Consider the following 19208-nt stretch of genomic DNA (forward strand, 5'->3'; position numbering starts at 1 on the left):
AAATAGAAAGTATAGCTATGATTACATAAGATTAATCTATATAGGTATATAAAAGGACTTGTCCTCACTGACTGAGGTAAGACGCACGCACAGCCGTAACCGCTGTGCGTGGAAACGTGAAATTTGGGCAGATGTTTACTTTCGTAATCTGGACATCCACTAAAGAGGGATTTTGAAAAATTTTAACCCTAAAGGGCTGAAATAGGGGTTGAAAGTTTGTATGGAAAAAAAAATAAATCGGCACCGATTTTTATAAAATTGTAAATTCAGACTCTTAAAAATATTTAATTGAACACGTGTTTCACGGTTTTTTAGAATTTACCCCATAAGGGTGCCAATAAGGGGTTGAAAATTTGTATGGAAAAATCTTTAAATCGCCACCGATTTTTATAAAATTTGAAACTTAGACTCTTAAAAATATTTCACTGAACACGTGTTTCATGGTTTATTAGAATTCACCCCTAAACAATAAGCAGGCGAAGCTGCGCGCGTCCGCTAGTCTATATATATATAAAAGGACTTGTCCTCACTGACTGAGGTAAGACGCACGCACAGCCTTAACCGCTGTGCGTAGAAACGTTAAATTTGGACAAAAGTTTACTTTCGTAATCTGGACATCCACTAAGAAGGGATTTTGAAAAATTTTTACCCTAAAGGGGTGAAATAGGGGTTCAAAGTTTGTATGGAAAAAAAATTAAATCGGCGCCGATTTTTATAAAATTTGAAATTTAGATTTTTAAAAGTATTTAATTGAACACGTGTTTCATCGTTTTCTAGAATTCACACCCTAAGGGTGCAAATAAGGGGTTGAAAGTTTATATGGAAAAATCTTCAAATCGCCACCAATTAAAAAAATATAAAATTTGATATTTAGACTTTAAAATATTTCATCGAACACATGTTTCATGGGTTATTAGAATTCACCCCTAAATACGCAAGCGAAGCTGCGCGCGTCCGCTAGTATATTATATGTCAGCTTCACGCTGTATCAAAGGAACCTAGTGTTAAGACACTCCGTTCCCCACTTTCTACCGAATTCTGGAGGCATTGCGTATTGAGTGGCAGAACTCAACTCAAAAGAAATGTAAACAATTATTATAATCCTGGGATAGGGTTTGAAACAACGAGCATCGCGTGTAGGTACAATTAAAATATTTACTTCGAAAATACTCAATCATAGTGTCAAATATAATTATTGCTATACAAAACGTTGTTTACCCATAAAAGTTTTCCTGTATACCAAACCTAATTTCTGCGTTATAATAAGGATATTAATATCCAACTACATAATATTAATTAATAATCTCTATGATATTAGTCATTTACAAGGCTTAGTCTGAAGAAGCTGTATTCTAAAATGAATTTGTTTCTTTTTCTATTATTAATAGGAACAAAAGTGTTCTTTATAGCTTGTGAATCTAATTGTATAAAATTTAGGACATGTGGCGAGTGTATTGGTTATGCCGGCGATACGTGTGTTTGGTGTGCAGCAGTAAGAATACTATACTTTATTACATTTTTAAGTAATTGATAAAGAATATAATTAATGGAACTAATATAATTTTCTTAGAACGAATACGACGGCAAGAGATGTCAACCTGAGAATTCGAAATTAAGTAATATGACATGGTGCAAGGGGCAATTGTATAATCCAAGAATGGCAAAAGAAATAGTTACAAACAGAGATTTTAACAGAGGAGAAAACAAAGCCGAGGTGGTTCAGTTCAAGCCTCAATTAGTAAAAATAAAGGCGCGGCCAGGAGTGCCTGTTAAAATAAATATGTCATACAAACCAGCAAAAGATTTTCCATTAGACGTATATTATTTAGTAGATTATTCTCAAACGATGATCAGCCAAGTAAAAACATTGAGAGATCAGGGGAAAAGTATTTATGAAGGGTTGTTAAATTTGACAAATAATGTAAGACTCGGCATCGGGAGTTTTGTGGAGAAACCATCTATGCCTTTTGTAGAGTATGTATTTAAAATATTTGTATTAAAATTAACATATTATGTAATTTAGAAACTAATATCTTAAGTTCATCACTGGGTTTTGCTATTTGATATAGAGCATATGCAAACAAAGTTCCATATTACCTACATGCTTTTGTCGATGTTTTTAAGTTTCGGTTTTTATATATGTAAAAAAGTAGACTTTTTATATATAAAAAAATAAAAATAATTCCACTTTGTTTCAGCATCACTTTCCAAAATTCGTATTCATTTAAAAACCATTTATCGCTAACCGACAATACTGCAGCATTCGCGAAGGCTTTGGAAGCTGAACCTTCTGGTGTTAACTACGATCTTCCCGAAGCCGGCTTAGATGCTCTCATGCAAGTGATGACTTGTAAGAAAGAAATCGGATGGAGAGACATTGCAAGACGTATCATAGTACTAAGCACTGACTCTACATATCACAGTGCTGGAGATGGAAAATTTGTTGGGGCATTTATACCAAACGACATGGCGTGCCATCTTGTGGACAATATGTATACAGAAGATTTAAAATTTGACTATCCGTCCGTAAGTCAAATAAATAAAGTAGCGACTGCAAACAATTTCATGATTATTTTCGCTGCCGTACCCGATGTAAAGCCTCATTACGTAGCTTTGGAGAAAAATATTCAAGGTGTTAAATATGCACCATTGGAAAGAAGTCCGGAACTTTTGGAAATGATCAGAACTGAGTATTTGGTAAGATTTAGTTCTGATTTAGTTCCGTATATAATACGGCATCTAAAATCCTATATCTTATAAAACAAAGTCGCTTTTCGTGTCTGTCTGAACTTTCTAACTCTTCTTCTTCTAAACCATCCAATGGATATTGATGCGGTTTTCACCATTAGGTCGAGTATTTCTCAGGGAAGGTTTATATATAGTTTATTATTTGTATATTCTTTTGTAAATTAACATAAATACGATAAATGTGTATAAAGACCTACCCGTTGAGACACTTTCGCGCATGCGTCGCTCTAATGGTAAGTACTACATGAAAATAATGTACTGGAGTATTGTTCTTCTTAATAAGATCTACAAAAAAGTCAGCGACAGCATATTCGTATCTTTTAAGAATAACGCGTAGTGATCATAGTTCTGTCGAAAAATAGTAATTTCAATATATTTTTTATTGTGAGGGATATTTTTCCATAATGGTATTAATCCTTATCCTTTAAAATACTTTATTAATTTTCTACGTTTAACGAAGATAAAATTTGCTTTTTACACTATTTCGAAATTGCGAATAGTATTAAAGTATTGGATAATTGGAGTTGAATGTATTATTTCAGCGCGATATATTTGGTTTCATATTTTTTGTAGTAGTTATTAGTAGGTAGGTTTTTGTTTATAATTTCTTCCGTTTAAAAATAGTCATTTTACTATCTAAAGAAAGTCATTTAAATATATTTTGATAAGTACTTGAAAAGATTAGTAGCACCGATTTAAAATTACGGTACCTACTAAAAAAAATCCTTGCTGTGTGAAACAATTGGAAAATTGAAAAAACCTTAAACAACCAACAACCAAGAATCCTTATTGAAACTACGAAAATGCGGGTTGCATTAGTGTTTAATTAATTTTCACATTATCTTAAGTGCTTTGCAAACATACATTATATGAATAATCCAGGAGTAAAAGCGGGCGAAGCCGCAAGAGGGTCGCTAGTTTATTATAAATGATTTATTTTGTTTTCCTATAAAAGAAATATTAATAACAATTCATTATGAAATACAATTTTTGAATATTAATGTACCGTATACAATTATTATTTTAGAGCTTAATCAGAAATATGCAGCTGGAGTACGACATTCCAGATTTTATGAGATTCACTACTAGCCCGGATTGCAGTAAGCCCGGGGAATGTATATTACAACACGATCAACACATCGATATCGAAGGGACTTTAGTAATCGACTCGTGTCCCCCAGATAATGTTTTTACCCATACACTTAAAGTCGGACCTAGATTTTTAGATGAAAAATTAACTATAATAGTTGAAGTGGACTGCCAATGTGATTGTGAAAAAGCTTGGAGAGGCGAACTGGACTCGAAGAAATGTAGTTTGAGTGGAACTTATCAGTGTGGAGTGTGCAAATGTAACGAAAACAGGTACTTTTAATATTTTGCATATTAGTTGCCATAATTTAAAGTAAATTTAATTAAGTTATAGCAATTTTTCCATAATGTATAAAATTATGTTATTTTTGTATTTGGCGGATAGGTAGCAGGTAGGTTGTAGGTATTGCATTACTCAGTTGTCTATATTACGACCAGTGTTAACCATTGAAATCGTAGAATACTGCCTAATCCCATTCACTTTCATGTCACATTGTTATCACATAATGCGTGGTAGGTGAAAAAAAAAAGGTAGAGTGATCGCCACTTTCCGCCTAATCTACCAAAGCGGAGAAATTAAAACTATTTAAATATAACCATATATTGACCCCGAATGGGGTAGCATTAATTTTATAGTTAAGCTCTGTTACATTGCTCTTAACTATAAATAAGTAATATTAATTTAGATATTATTGGATACATTTTTAACTTTTAAGTATTACTAATATTTACATTAGTGAAACAAACAGTATCCTCTAAAACGATTATTATTTATACATTATTAGAATTACGTGGCTTTATTATATTTTAATGGCAGTTAATAACTGACAGGATAGTAAATAAAAGGAAAAAATATAGAATCGAAGAACGAATATAATATTTCAGTTAAGCTAATAAGCTTCATGTACGTTTTACTTTGTATATATTTTTATTTTGTATACATTTTTTTATAAGTTTATGCGGGCGAAGCCGCGTGAGGGCAGCTAGTACACTAACAGTGCATATGCATATTCATACAGTGTAAATTTTCGTCAAAAAGGGGTACAAAGTTTTTGCTTCATGTATAAATGTGTGTATGATATTAATCTATAAATAATACTTATAGACATGGCGAGACGTGTCAATGCGAAGGCAACAAGGTGGACACGCGGGACTCCGACAAGTGCAAGGCGACCGAGGACGCCGTCGCGTTGTGCAGCGGTCGCGGGACTTGCAAGTACGTATGAATCTGTCCGTATGTGTGCCTGTATTTATGATACTTACTTTGAAAATAGTTTGGCGAGTTCAATAATATATACTTTAATTTTTACGTTCCTAACTTTTAGCCGAATTCTGGAGGCATTGCGTCTCGTTACCAGAGGCAAAACGTATAAGTTTAAGAATAAACAATAATTTGAAAAATAGAAACTATTCAACGATAAGCGTTCAATTGTAAACAATAGGTTATGGGTTCGATTTCCATTCGAGGAAATAAAATATTTAATATTTTCATTTTCCTCGCTCTTGTAACGAGGCAAAGCACTTCGTTGAGTTCTGCCACTCAACTCTCTCATTCAACTCGCAATTCCTACAGAGTTCGGTGGTAGTAACGAAAGTGTTTTAATGAGCACGAAGTGTCTTAACACTATGTTCTCAAGATACAACGTGAATCCAAATAATAATAAAATATAATTTAAAACATTTCAGCTGTGGAAAGTGCACATGCGATAAAGATTTCTCCGGTCAGTACTGTGAGTACGATGACAAAGCGTGTGTGACGGCGGACGGCAGAGTGTGTTACGGGAACGGGAAATGTAAGTTTGGTAAATGTCAGTGCGATGCACAATGGCTTCCGGAGTTCTGTTTGTGTCCAGTAGACGACAGGGGTTGTATAGCGCCGCAGTCGCAGGAAGTAAGTATAGTCGAAGTTATGTCTACTATTCTATATTTATTTTATCTATTAATACCTAAACTGTAAAAAAAAATTAAGTTATAATTAATGGTAATTTTACCTTATTTGAATATTTTTTAGACAAATATAAAAATCACGTCTTTCCTTTAATATCCTTATGATGAGGCAGGGCTTTATCTTAAAAAATCTCAATCTAGAATTTAGTATAAGATCCTAACAAAGAAATTTGATTTTTTTGGGTAAGCAGGGACAATTTGAGAACCTAGTGTTACGACACTCGGTTTCTCGTGAAGACTCTCCCTTCCCCACTTTGTACCGAATTCTTGAGGCATTGCGTGTTGAGTGGGGGAACTCAACACCATACTCTACATAACCCGTAACCATAGCGAGGAAATAAAAAAACTTCATTCTCATCATTTGGTCTTAGTAAAATTATTTATACACCATTTATATTTCCAGGTATGTTCAGGAAACGGCAAATGCGTGTGCGGCAAGTGCGTATGTAACATCAGAAAGAGTGACCACGGCAAGTGCTCTGGAACATTCTGCGACGACTGCGAAGAGGTTGCCAAGCGATGCAAAGAACTAGAGGATTACGCGTACTGCAACTTGAAAAATAATAAAACCGATTGCGACTCCCAATATAACATAACGGCCGCTAAGGTTACTTTGGTTAACAAAACTGAAATAAATTCTGATGAATATTTCGAAGCCAAGATGTGGTGCAACAAAATTGTGGAAGACAATAAGATCTTCATGTTCAAATATTATTATCCGAATTTGTCGACTTTACGTTTGATTGTACAGACCGAGTTGGAGTCGCCGCCTGTACCCAATTATATAAGTAAGTAAATAACAAAAGTATGCAAGATGGTTGTATGTAGCGTAGGTTCGATTTTTGATTGTAATTTTTATAAATACATATTGTCCATTAATATTAAAAATAAGTATAAATTAATATTAAACTATTAGAACAAAAAACAAATTAAAATAGTAATAATTTTAAATACCACTGTACTTTTTTGAATTGACTAACTTCTCTATTTAACCGAGGTTATAAATATTAAATTCTTTAACTTCTACTACCTACCTACCTACTACCATACTACATATTGAGGCGAAACTCAACACAGCTCTTTGTCAATAAACTAATTTTTTTAATGTCAAATAATTTATCAGCGGTTCACTAAAGTTAGTGCCTCAGATTTGAGACGACGAGGGCAGAATAATTTTTATTTTTCTCCCATAGTCGCTGCCGCAAGTGTCATAGCCGCTATACTTTTAATCGGCATTATAACTGTCATTGTATGGAAGATTCTGGTAGACTTGCACGATAAAAGGGAATATCTGAAGTTCGCGAAGGAGTCCGAAATGGCGGGATACGACATCACCGACAACCCTCATTATGAACCACCGACTATGAAATTCACGAATCCCGTGTACACTGGCTAGAAATTATGTATGTAATTGGTAATAAATAAAGTTTATATTTATATTTTTTAAATTATAAAATATGTTTTATAATAAAATAGACTATATAATATCTTAAAATGATTGTTTTTTTTAAAACATAATAATTGTTCTAGGAACTTTGTCTACGAGATCGGGAATATGAAAATATAATCATTAATTTATTTAATTTTAAAATAATCATTCCCCGAGAGATAATCGAATCTACGACCATTGTTTTAACAGTCAAACGCTGTACCACTGCGCCACAATGATTTCGTAAACGATTAAATAAATAATAATAATCACTATTTATTATCATTACAAAAATCACTAAATGATGCTCTTATCAGAAACAGCTGTCATATAGTCCATTGTATCGTATAATTGGGTACTATTTAACCAGTAGGTACAGTATTTTGGTTGAAATAAAACAATACATGCTCACTCAATATTCCTCACTTATATAATTTAAAAAATAAATAAAATATATATAATAAAAAAACACATGTAAATATACATAAAATTCACATACAATGTACCAAAATAGTAATCAATGGAAATTTCCAAAGAATATAAATTAAATTATTACAAAAAAATTATAATTCCATTAAAAAAATCTTTGTTTCTTAATAAATTTTAAGGGACTTTCACATTTATAGATATTAAATATAAACATGAAAGGACCCCTTTTCTTGTAATGTTATTACTTCTTATGCGTGCGTTTATCGTGTGTTCTCTTCAATTTGATAGGAGTTTCTTCGTTGTAAAGAGATTTTTCTATTTTTTCTTCACTCTTACGTCTAGCCGAGACTGCCTAAAATAAGAAATAGAAAAGTTTTTTATTTATACAATTATATTGTATTATTTATTTTACCTCCCGAACGCCCAAGGAAGCGCTGGTTGGATGTCGTGATGCAGTACATGAGAGCCATTGGTCTAACCACCGAGGACGCAAAATACCGTGCAAAGTGGAGTAGGTTGAGTAGGAAGGCAGACCCTGGCAATAGCCGGGATTAATGCCAGGAGGAAGAAGAAGATTGTATTATTTATTTTCTCGCTCTGGTAAGAAGACGTAACACGGCGTTGAGTTCCGCTACTCAACTAGATATTCCATTTTTTCGATCTAGGACGATAAGGTGTAGTATACACCGAGTCAATACAAAAAATAAATATATGATATTAACATTACATACTCAAAAATTTATAATAAAAAGAAATATGAGTTAAACACACACGCACATAACTTGTTCAATATAAAAAAATATATATGTAATATTTAATAATATTAGTAAGTGCTAATTTTTTTGTTAACTTACTCTATTGACCTCTTTCACACGTTTCGGCTTCGGAAGGTCGACTTCCGGATTGAGTAACGTTTCCTCTTCCAGAGAAATATTGCAGCATATCGAGTCCGTATTGTTACTAAGCAAAATTTTATCAATGTTATATTATTTTTATAGTTTCACGCTGTTTTACATATGAGGCATAGAGAGTAAAACTGTTTTTAAATAAAGGGAGATGATTTTTAATTGATAATAAAATAATTCTAATAGATATATTCTTTTATAGGGTAGTATATTAAATATAAATGAAATTAATTTAATTTTTATTTATTATAGTATGTATAGTTGTAGTAGTATATATGGACAGTAATGTGAAAAAAGATTTTTGTAAACGGTAATTACTAAATGGATAGAGATTTTTATTACCTTTTGAAAAATGACGTGGATCTAAAGTTAAAATAATTTAGGTACAAAACTCTCACTTACATGTCTCCCTCAGTCATTGACACATTAACAATTGTTTTCTCTAAATTTTCATCGACTTTGGGTGAACAACACACAGCTTCCCTCGCCTCTTGCAATCGCCGCCATTCCTCTGCCACTTTCCGGTCTAATTCTGCCACTGATTTATTACAAGTAATAGTAGTAAGGTGCAAAAATTCCTTGCTTTTAAGAAATCTAGTAGGTAAAGTAAAAGTGCCTCTAAAATGTCTCCTTGGATGGATAATAAATTAATATTTCTTTTATTACTCAAGTTTCTATTATAAAATAAAAATATCAAAAACTCATATAAAATAATACAGATAACAAGATGTCAACCTGTTATACTTTCATTATAATAACAATAAAAGTTAAATAATTTGATACAGATCTGCCGTGACATAAATATGTTTGACACGCCTGAGTGCTAAAAGTTCAAACTTACAATATAGTTTGACTATTTCTTTAAAATAAAATAATAACTAACTGTGCCTATGTGTTTGTCGTTGTTTATTGATTAATTCAGTTTCTAAGGATTGCACTCGCCTGTGCAGAGTCTCTTCCTTGCTTATTTTCGCTTTCCAAATCCGACACACTTTTAGGTGCAGAAATGATAATTCTTGTGGGTCCAAAATCTGATAAAAACATACAATCAGTCATTATTCATTCAATAGTGCATAACAGTCTTGTGCAAAATACTGTGTTAAATTCAAATGTACTTATAGTATACGTAAATTTTGAGTTTGGATTCCACCACATAACATAAAATATACAAAATAAGTAAAAGACTTTTATGATTTGCGGCAATACTCCAAGTCAAATAGTTTAAAAGAGTAAAATCACTCTGGCTTAGAAGATATATATTTATGTACATATTTAAACCGGCAAATTACATATTGAAACGCCCTAACACAAACTACAAATCACTGAAAACTATCGTACACAATAAAATCTATACATGTTACAAATATAAACAAGCAATATAAACTCACATCAACATTATCATTCAATATTTTATTAGCAATATATTTCAAATATGTTTGTTCGTCCATTTTCCTCTGTTCCATGTTAACTTGGTCAAATATACTACGTATAGTGTCCGATACATTGATATCTATTGTGCAGGTGCAGGGGCCGTGACCCTTGCGCTTCGGTTTCACATCGGCTAATATCATATTGGTTTTAGTTAGTATTTTATCATCTAAACGACATTTGACTCGCTTTCTTTTGATTTCCGGTGTCGGCATTTTAACAGGAACCTTTTGAAATATTAGTCAATTGAAGTTATGTACAAAATTTTAAAATAATATAATATACATATAATTTTAATATTTAAAATTAAGATATAACTTTGTACTGTGTAATTCAAATTTATAAATATGGAAGAGAAGAAATATATCTTACTTCTTGATTGGTACTATTACCTCCAATATTATTTAATTATAAACTGCCATATATGAACATTATGAAGATATTTTGGAGGCATTGAAGCTTATTTAATTATTTAGCATAATCAAGAATGGGTAATAGACCAGCGCAAAAACGCCATAATTTAGCTTAATCAGATAAAAAGAACACAAAGCTAAATAAAGTATAAAATATTTCTTTATTTACCTCATCCAAGATTGTATGTTTATTAGTAAGTTTCGATCTAAGATATCTATTTTCATTTTCCAGTTTCTCTACTTTGCGTAACGCTTCAATACTCATTGTACGTAAATTTTCTATTTCATTTTCGTGAATCTTTATTATATCATATAGCCTGTCTTCGTGAAGACTCTGAATACTTTTCACGCCGTGATTGTGTTCGCTAATTATATATTTAACGTTGCTGTCGTATTGATCCTTGATTGCTTCTATTTTGTTTTTATAATCTTTTTCTATACTTTCCAAAGTATTTGTCAATTGATGGATTTTATTTTTGTATTCATCTATGTCATCCATTTTCGCATAAACTGCACGATCCCGTACCGATCTTGTCTGCTTTTCACTTATAGATATCGTACTAAATTCAGATGAATTTTGTTTAAAATATTTTTTTTCTAATTCTACACTTTTGTTGGAATTGTAAATAGTATCATCACTCTGTGATTTATGAAATTCTTTATTTAAATCTATATATAACTTTTGCTCACCTTCATCATTCGATATGACTGTCGACGAATGACGTAGTTGCGCACGTTTTGTGTTTTTTTTATCATATAAGTTATCTGAACTTTCAATTGATAAAACCTTAGTTGTTGCATTTATGCGTGTTAATTTAGAGTTCTCATCACTATCTAAAATAGGCTCATTTGCGTCTATTGTGTGCATTTTAATTTTCTTCCTAGTTTTCCGATCAATATTTACATGATTCGAATTTCTATTATCTGTACTTGGTATTTTTAGCTCTTCATGTGTAAGGATATCTTCAATTTCAGGAAAAATGTTTTCATCACGAATTTTACTTTTAATATCACTTTGAATATCTTTTGCTGTAGAAACAATGTTGACATTATTATGTTCAAAAGTTTTATTGCTTATATCTGTGTCAGAGAAAACTTTTCGCCGTGGAATAGAATATTGATCTAAAGATTTTTTGTCATCATCTGATAAAGTGACTGTAGAGTAATTATCTGTGTCTAAGGCTCTGGGTAAATTGACATTAAGTTTTGGTTTTACACTGTCATCTTCAGTCTTATCATCGGTACTTGGAAAACTACCTTTCTTATGTTGCATCTTATGAAAGGCCTTTTTAGCTGTTGCGGAAAACGGATTTTCGTTTGTTTCAACAGTAGCTCTCTCAATAACAACTTTGTTATATCCATTCTGCCAATATTTGTTTTCAGTATGAGTTCGACTATCAGACGTACTTTGACTGTCTCTGTATATCATAAGCACATCTTTATCTTCTGATATAAGTGATTCCCTACCAACTGAATTGTTTTCAGAACCGTTATTATTATCAAAATTATAATTGCTTAAAATTTGATCTGTAGCGCTTGATTGTGGATCTTCTATTTTAGTATGATTTAAATAATGTACACTGCCATCGGTATTTTTAGTTGAATTCGTATGTATGTTTGTACTATAAATGTTAACAACATTACTTTTCTTGTGTAAAGATAGACCATTTTGTTCTTGAGGATTAGAGGCCTTGAAATTACTACTTGAAAGAATTCTTGTATTAATTTGTGTCAAGCTAATACCGTCAATTGAATGCTGTTCCAGTTTACCAGGACTCAGTCTTTTAGATTTGTAATTACAATAAATAAATTTTATAAAATCTATATTAAAGTTTCCGTAATCTTTAGATATTGTTTCTGAAACAACAATATCATCATTGTTTGCTTTATTTATATAATTGATTGGCTTTTTAGTGCTTCTACTGTTTTTTTCTAATTCCAAGTTATCAGTCTCGGTGGAAACATGTCGGCAATTGATATTTGTTACTTCTCGATTTGTTTGCGTGCTAATATCTGACGTAGCTTTGTTTTCTAATTGATTAATATGATTTTTCAGCGATAAAATTTGTTCATCTTTTTCTTTTAATTCTAATTTTACATTGGCAATAGCTTCTTCATTTATTTGATTATCATTACATTTGTCCTTGAGTTTTTCTTTGAACTCATTTAACTGCATTAATAATTTCTCATATTCTTTTTCGAGAGATTGCCTTTCGTCTTTTAATTTTAATAATTCGTTGTCTTTGTTTTGATTCGTTTTATCAAATATTAATGTTTGATTTAACATTTCGCCTTCTAAATCTTTGATTATATCTTCATAATTGGTTTTGTTTTTTTCAAATTTATTTTGTAGGTCTTCTAACTGTTTTTGTATATATTTTCGTTCCTTCAGCATTTCTTCCTTCTCGATAGTTATTTTATGTCTTTCATTTTCGGCAATATTTTTGGCTTCGTCTGCTTTCGACTTGAGAATTTCATATGAGCTTTGCACACTTAACAAAGTTTTTTCTAATGACTTATTTTTATAATGAAGTTGTCTGCCGATTCTATGTAACGTTTCAACAACTTGCTCAATTTCACAATGGTCTGGTTGTAAACTGCTTTCGTTAAAAACTTCTAGTTCCAATTGCCTTATTTCTGTAATGATTTGTTGTTTCTCTTGAGTTAGTTTATTTATTTCGGAGATGTAAGTATTTTTTTCCTTAACAGATTCATGTGATAATGATTTGGAGTATGAAATTTGTTCTTCAAGTTTAGCCTTTTCACTTTGCAATTTTGCCAATTCCATTCTCATATTATGCTTTGCTTTGGAATCTAAATTGGTGAAAATTAAAGTAATAAATAATAAATGTACATTGAAAAATATGTTAGTTATATGATAAAATTAAGACACCAAAAAAAAAATTCAGGAGTGAACCAAACTGAGATGGGAGTGTAGAGTAGGTGACTTTTATGTAAATTGCCTGCTGATGATCAAGTTCGTTTACTCTGACTACCACGCTAGGGATACAGCGTGAAACTAAGTTAAGTTACGATAACAGCATTCGAATACCGTTGAGGCCTGGACTACACTACACCATCAAATGGATGTTAAAATTGGGCCCTCCGGTAGAATAAGTTGCTTTTGTGTGATTAAGTAAATATTTTAAATTTGTTTTAACTGTGACTAGTTTGAAAAATGTTGAAAATGTTTTGAAAATAAAAATACAAAAAATGAGTAAATAAACAATTATATTTCCTTATACTTACGATGAGCTTCCAGACTTTTTTGAGCTTGGCTTAGTTTTTCGAAGCTGAGCTTTTTTATTTCTTCTCCAGATTCTACAACTTTTTCTAAACTATTTTGAAGTCTCCTTATTTCGTCTTCCAGACTGTTAATATGGTTTTCTAAACTGATTATTTTCTTGTCTTTTGCTATTATTTCTTCATTAAGATTGACAATATCATATTCCTAAACCAAAAAAAATATATAACAATTCAATATTTATATTAAATATACATATTGTAACTTTACACATATTTACCGATTCATCCAATTTATCTTGTAGTTCGTTAATTTTTTTATTGCTAGATAGTTTTTCTGACTTCAAAATATCAATTTCTGCCTTGATATTAGCGTACGAAACAGAAAGTGTATCTGATTTTGTTTTCTGAAACAAAATTAAAATGGTTGACTTCAAACTATTTATAAATTTCTCTATGTTAATGTTATTATTATGATCATTACCTCGCTGCGCGCCCGTATAAGACATTCTTCTATATTATCGTTATGTAAATGAAGGTCTCTATTTTCGTTGTTCAAATGCATAATATTTTCTTCTAACTTTTTGATTTCTTCTAATTTTAAGTTTATTTCCTTTTCTAAATTTTCTTTTTCAAAATTCATTTTACTGTGAGCTATTTCCAAGTCATTGTGATTTTTTTCCAAGGTTTTATAATATTTGATCCGGTCTAACAGCTCTAGATTTTCTTTCTCTGCATTGCTCAAATTAACTTGTAAGTTTAAGTTTTCTGCTTTTAGCACTATGAAATCATTTGCAACAGAATTTTTTTGATCTTTTAACATATTAAAATCATGAATTAAAATTTGATTTTCTGCTATTTTACTTTCTAAATGTTTATTGATTTTGCTTAATTCTACTGATCTCTCATTAAATTCTTTCTGCAAAAACTCTTTTTCTTTTTGTAATCGATCATAACTTTTATTCAAGTCTAATAATCTAGTTTCTAAATCATTCACCTCCTGCGCTTTTAATAGTAGACGTTGATTTTGTTCATTTATTTTTGTGTGGCACTGCTGTAATTCTTCAGATACATTTTCTAGAAGTAAGCTTTTCTTTTCCAAATCATCTCTCTCCGACATAATTTTTTGATAAGATTTATTTAGTTTCAAATATTCTATTTTTAAATGTTCTGATTCATTTAGATGATTTATTAAATGTTCACTCTTTTTACTAGTTAACTCTAAAGCATTTAACAGCTTATTGGCTTCATTTGTTTTGTTTATTAAATCATGTTGAAGTATAATTTTTTCCTCTATTATACTTTCATGGGATTGCGAAAGCTGCTCAAACTTTTCCAGCAAATGTTCTTCTTCTAAAGTTTTCGCTTTTAATATTTCGCTTTGTTTTCTAGCTATATCTAATGATTTCTTCAAGTTTTCGTTTTCCTGACGTAATATATTTATATTTTCGGCGTTAATATCGCGTATCAATTTAATCTCTGTTAAGAGATCAGAATTGTTAGAAACACTTTTATTTTCAATTGATATATCTTTTTCAGTGTTAACATTATTTATGTTTACATAGCTGACACTTGGTAATATACCTAAACTATCTCGTTTAAGTGAATGAATTGAACTAACGATTGTTTCTCGTTCATTTTCCAGTATTTGTAATTTTTGGTCAAAATTATCATGAACATTTTTTACTTGCTCTCGTAAATACATATTTTCATGATTTTTTCGATCAAGCTCTTCCATGAGGTCATTTATTTCCTGAGATTTATTGTGTAAAATCCCATTTAAATTTCCTATTGCATTCACTTTATTTTCTAGCTCTATACTTAATGACTTACGACTTTTTTGAATGTTGTTTATTTCTTCATGACATTCTTCTAAACATGATTCTAAGTAATTATTACTTTGTAAGATATTTTCATATTTACCTAGAAATAATGAACAATTAATCAATAGTAGTCAAAGTTTGTAAATACCATCTAAATATTTTCTTACTTTTCCAATCCTCAATATCAAATTTCAATTGATTGATTACTTCAAGTTGTTTTTGAAGCTCTTCTTTGTAGTATAACTTTTCTTCCTCATTACAACATAGAGCGTCCTTTAAATTTTTTAATTGCTCTTTTTGTGTTTCTATTTCGTCAATAACTTCTAAATATCTCGTTTCATCCTCCTTTGTTGATATCTATCAAAAAAATTGAATAACATTGAAAAAAAAAATTATTTCATAATTTTAATATTAAATCATATTAGTGTCTGACTTTGTTAGTATCTTTCTCCAAGAGAGTGTCAATTTGCGTTGACAAGCTTCTTATCTGTTCCTCCTGACACATCAATTTACATTCATATTCTTTTAGTTTACATATTAAAGAATTTTTCTGCTTTTCACACACCAAGGATACCTCAGTTAGTTTATTATCTAACTTAATGTTTTCATTTCTTAATTCATCTATAGTCTTAGATTTCATCTTATTAATTTCTTGTTCAGCCATTAGTTTTGTTTCTATACTGGATGCTTCATCAGCTAATATTAAAAATTTTTCTTTAAGCTTATCCAGATCTTCCGAACGATGACGATAAAATTCTTTCTCTTTCCATAGTTCATTATATTCCTTTAATTTATTTTGGAGACATTCACATTCATTTTCCAGTTCAGCATACTTCTGACAACGTATATTTAGAAAATCTTTTTCATGCTTTAAATTTTCATAAAAAGTAAGTAAGTCGTCATAATTTGCTTGTAAGTTCTTTAAGCGCTTAAGATTTTCTTGATCTGTATTATAATTATCTATTACATAGCATTCATCTATATGATTATCGTCCAACTTAATGGAGGAATCTTCTTTATCTAAAATTTCTTTTAAATCATCATTTTGCATTATATCAGCAATGAGGTGGGCTCTTTTACTGTCTAAATTAGCGTTCATATTTTCTGCAGACGTAAGAGCAAATTTTGCTTCAACGTGCGTTAAAATTTCAGCATGGTAGCAAGAACAGTCATTTGAATTATTATTTTGCGAACAAGGAGCGATTAAGGCGAGACTAAATTTTTCTAAAACTTTCAATTTAAAAAGTATCTTTCCTTTGATGTCAATCATCCTAGTGTCTTTTCCTGCAGTCTGCATAACAAAAATACCATTTATAAAAGTGTAATTGTAATGTTATTCAAATATAAAAATAATGATAGTTAATTATTTGAATAATTATATTTATTAAAAATATTAAATGAACAATAACAAACCAATAAGTTTAAATATTCTTTATATTTTGCATTCTGACACAAAGTATTAAATATTTTTGCTAATGCCGTATAAATATGTGCATATAGACAATACGGTTCACATACATCATTTTCCATGACCTAAAAATGTTACGGCAAAATTATTTCTTATTTATTTAATTATTTCCTATAGTAGATATTACAAAAAAAAAGTTTTTTTTGAGCTAAATACTAACCGCTATAGTATTTTGCATTGCATTCAATTTGGCGTCTTTACGGATTATTGTTCCTTGCAACTCATCAATCCTCGTATCGTATATAGCTACGAAGAAAATTATAAGGTTCATTTATACCTTACCTAGGTATCTTGACCTACAGTTAAAGCTAAAAAAATGTCTTATGTATAGGTCAGTACTTTCAGTTGGATAATGTGTATATTGAAATAATTTGTTATGAAATTGAAATGTCAGAATTAAGAGAACCTAGTGATGCGTCAATTCATCAATAACTATAATCTCGTAAAGGTCCATCTTTACCTTAAACCATGTTATATTTTTATAAAAAATCATAAATTTTACTGTGAACCCAATTATATTCTAAAATATTATTTTCATAAATTATATCATACATGTGCTTGCATCACACGTGCATGACTCTCCGAATTGAATACTTTTGGTTTCCATCCGTGGAGTCGATTCCCTTTGGACATCCCACTGAAATATATTTTAAAATATAAATTATACCTATTTATATTATTGTATAAATAAATAGACATTTTTAAAGACTTCTCCAATCTTATTCTATTAAATTCTTACAATAATTACATTTATCTATAATACTTAATTTACCTCATCTCCTCGAGATTTTTCGACCTGAAATTTTATAATTTGATCAATTAATATGTCTTATTTATTAAATTAATTAATATCGCTAAGTTTATGTATTATAAGTATAAAGTAGAGACTATATAATCTTAAAATGAACTTACAAACACAAATATGTATATGTATTTGTAAGTTTAGTTATATAGTAGATCATCTGATATTACCTAATATGCCTTATTTTATAGGATATCTTTTTTTATTATATTATATTATAGTGCAGATGGCAAGCGTCTGGCGCATATTAAAAATACGAATATAAATTAAACATTAAATTACCTCTTCCAGAAATCTGATCTGAAAAATAAATATGAAAAATAAAATAAAATACTTCACGTAGTAAATAATATGAAATATGGAATGTCGATATACCTCATCACCTCTCGATTTACCGGTCTGAAAATAAAAAAGTTGAAATAAATAAATGTTTATAAAATTTATTTAAAGCCTTCGTCTAATAATCACCTGAAATCTAATAAATATCTTTAATCTTTTCAGAAATAGGTTACAGTTTGTATCACTGTATTAAAAATATGCTTAAAAACTTTCTACTACTGATATTGCTATATAAAAAAAATATTTTACGTTTTCTATTTCGCCATACCTCAAATGTTTCTGAATCTATGCCCTGAAAAAAAAAGATACGTAAAGTAAATATATACTTAAATCAATTATTCAAATTATTAATTTCTTTCAATTATTGTTTCAGACTTACCTCAGTGAATCCAGAAAGATCTAAATCCAAGCACTGTAATAAGAATTAACGTTTTATTGTGAACAGAACTTTATGGTTATAATATTATGGTTGGATATTCAACATTATAAGTTACAATACTAACCATGTCATCAAGCTCCTTATTCGCAGCTTTTATGGCTGCATGCTGAAACATAATATAGCCTAAATGGTTAAACAAATATGTATATTTTAGATATAATGTCCAAGACTGAGGTTACAGATTCAATTTCCCCATTTCTATTCTTTACCTCTTATGATGACGTTTTACAGAAAAAAATGAGTTTGTAATAATAAATCTTACCGCATTAGCAATTTCACATTTCTGTTCACATGTTAGTTCCAGTTGATCGTAGCTAGCTATCATTTGTTCAAACTCCTCTATCTTGCGCTTGAGACGCGCTATTTCAGCATTTTTCGATATCATTAGAGTGCTTACAATTACTTCAGTTGGCACATACTTGGGTCGAACAGTTTCATTGTTCCTTTTAATCACTTCCACTAGGTGTTCAGTTTTGTCAGTACAGAAGTGTGACCACGCCCTCGCGTCGGTGCATGACGCGTACGCCTTCAACTTACCCTCATTCCGTGCAGGTAAGTCGAATAAGTCATATTCGTTAAATACACGTTCTCTTTTAGTTATAAATGACATAGCCAAATCGTTATTTCAATGTTGCTTTTTGAATTTTACTAGACATTAATAAATACTTACGACCCTACTTTTCACTGCCATCCATATTCATAATGA

The 19208-nt window shown here is 30.4% G+C and overlaps 2 protein-coding genes across 2 annotated transcripts; one reads left to right on the plus strand and one right to left on the minus strand.

Moving 5' to 3' along the window:
- Positions 1-1303: 1303 nt before the first annotated feature.
- Positions 1304-7279, plus strand: LOC146541621 (integrin beta-1-like). Its single transcript, XM_085190935.1, has 8 exons — positions 1304-1492; positions 1571-1974; positions 2199-2697; positions 3776-4110; positions 4943-5053; positions 5524-5728; positions 6188-6572; positions 6978-7279. The coding sequence occupies exons 1-8, from the start codon at positions 1358-1360 to the stop codon at positions 7178-7180; spliced, it is 2277 nt and encodes a 758-aa protein (XP_085047061.1). The 5' UTR covers positions 1304-1357; the 3' UTR covers positions 7181-7279.
- Positions 7280-7617: 338 nt separating this feature from the next.
- LOC146541622 (uncharacterized) lies at positions 7618-19112 on the minus strand. Its single transcript, XM_085195561.1, has 20 exons — positions 18765-19112; positions 18567-18608; positions 18443-18475; positions 18332-18355; positions 18007-18123; positions 17695-17718; positions 17475-17559; positions 17083-17168; positions 16868-16987; positions 15888-16745; positions 15622-15811; positions 14116-15554; positions 13913-14038; positions 13638-13839; positions 10558-13202; positions 9936-10202; positions 9431-9578; positions 8950-9085; positions 8497-8602; positions 7618-7994 (listed from the first exon to the last, which is right to left on the minus strand). Exons 1-20 carry the CDS (start codon positions 19110-19112, stop codon positions 7884-7886), a joined length of 7107 nt encoding a protein of 2368 aa, XP_085051687.1. The 3' UTR covers positions 7618-7883.
- Between the last annotated feature and the right edge of the window lie 96 nt (positions 19113-19208).

The sequence above is a fragment of the Heliconius melpomene genome, chromosome 1 (genome assembly GCF_056956725.1).
Source record: "Heliconius melpomene rosina isolate 202511_hmr_F chromosome 1, ASM5695672v1, whole genome shotgun sequence".
NCBI classification, from domain to species: Eukaryota; Metazoa; Arthropoda; class Insecta; order Lepidoptera; family Nymphalidae; genus Heliconius; species Heliconius melpomene.

Excerpts from the sequence above, each read along its gene's own strand:
- LOC146541622 (XM_085195561.1), bottom strand. The coding sequence starts at position 19,112 with ATGTCATTTATAACTAAAAGAGAACGTGTATTTAACGAATATGACTTA. Across the intron at positions 18,476-18,566 it reads ATAAGGAGCTTGATGACATG|TGCTTGGATTTAGATCTTTC; the intron begins GTTAGTATTGTA and ends TTCTTATTACAG. Across the intron at positions 15,555-15,621 it reads TGATATTGAGGATTGGAAAA|GTAAATATGAAAATATCTTA; the intron begins GTAAGAAAATAT and ends CATTATTTCTAG.
- LOC146541621 (XM_085190935.1), top strand. The coding sequence starts at position 1,358 with ATGAATTTGTTTCTTTTTCTATTATTAATAGGAACAAAAGTGTTCTTT. Across the intron at positions 1,493-1,570 it reads CGTGTGTTTGGTGTGCAGCA|AACGAATACGACGGCAAGAG; the intron begins GTAAGAATACTA and ends TAATTTTCTTAG. Across the intron at positions 4,111-4,942 it reads TGCAAATGTAACGAAAACAG|ACATGGCGAGACGTGTCAAT; the intron begins GTACTTTTAATA and ends TAATACTTATAG.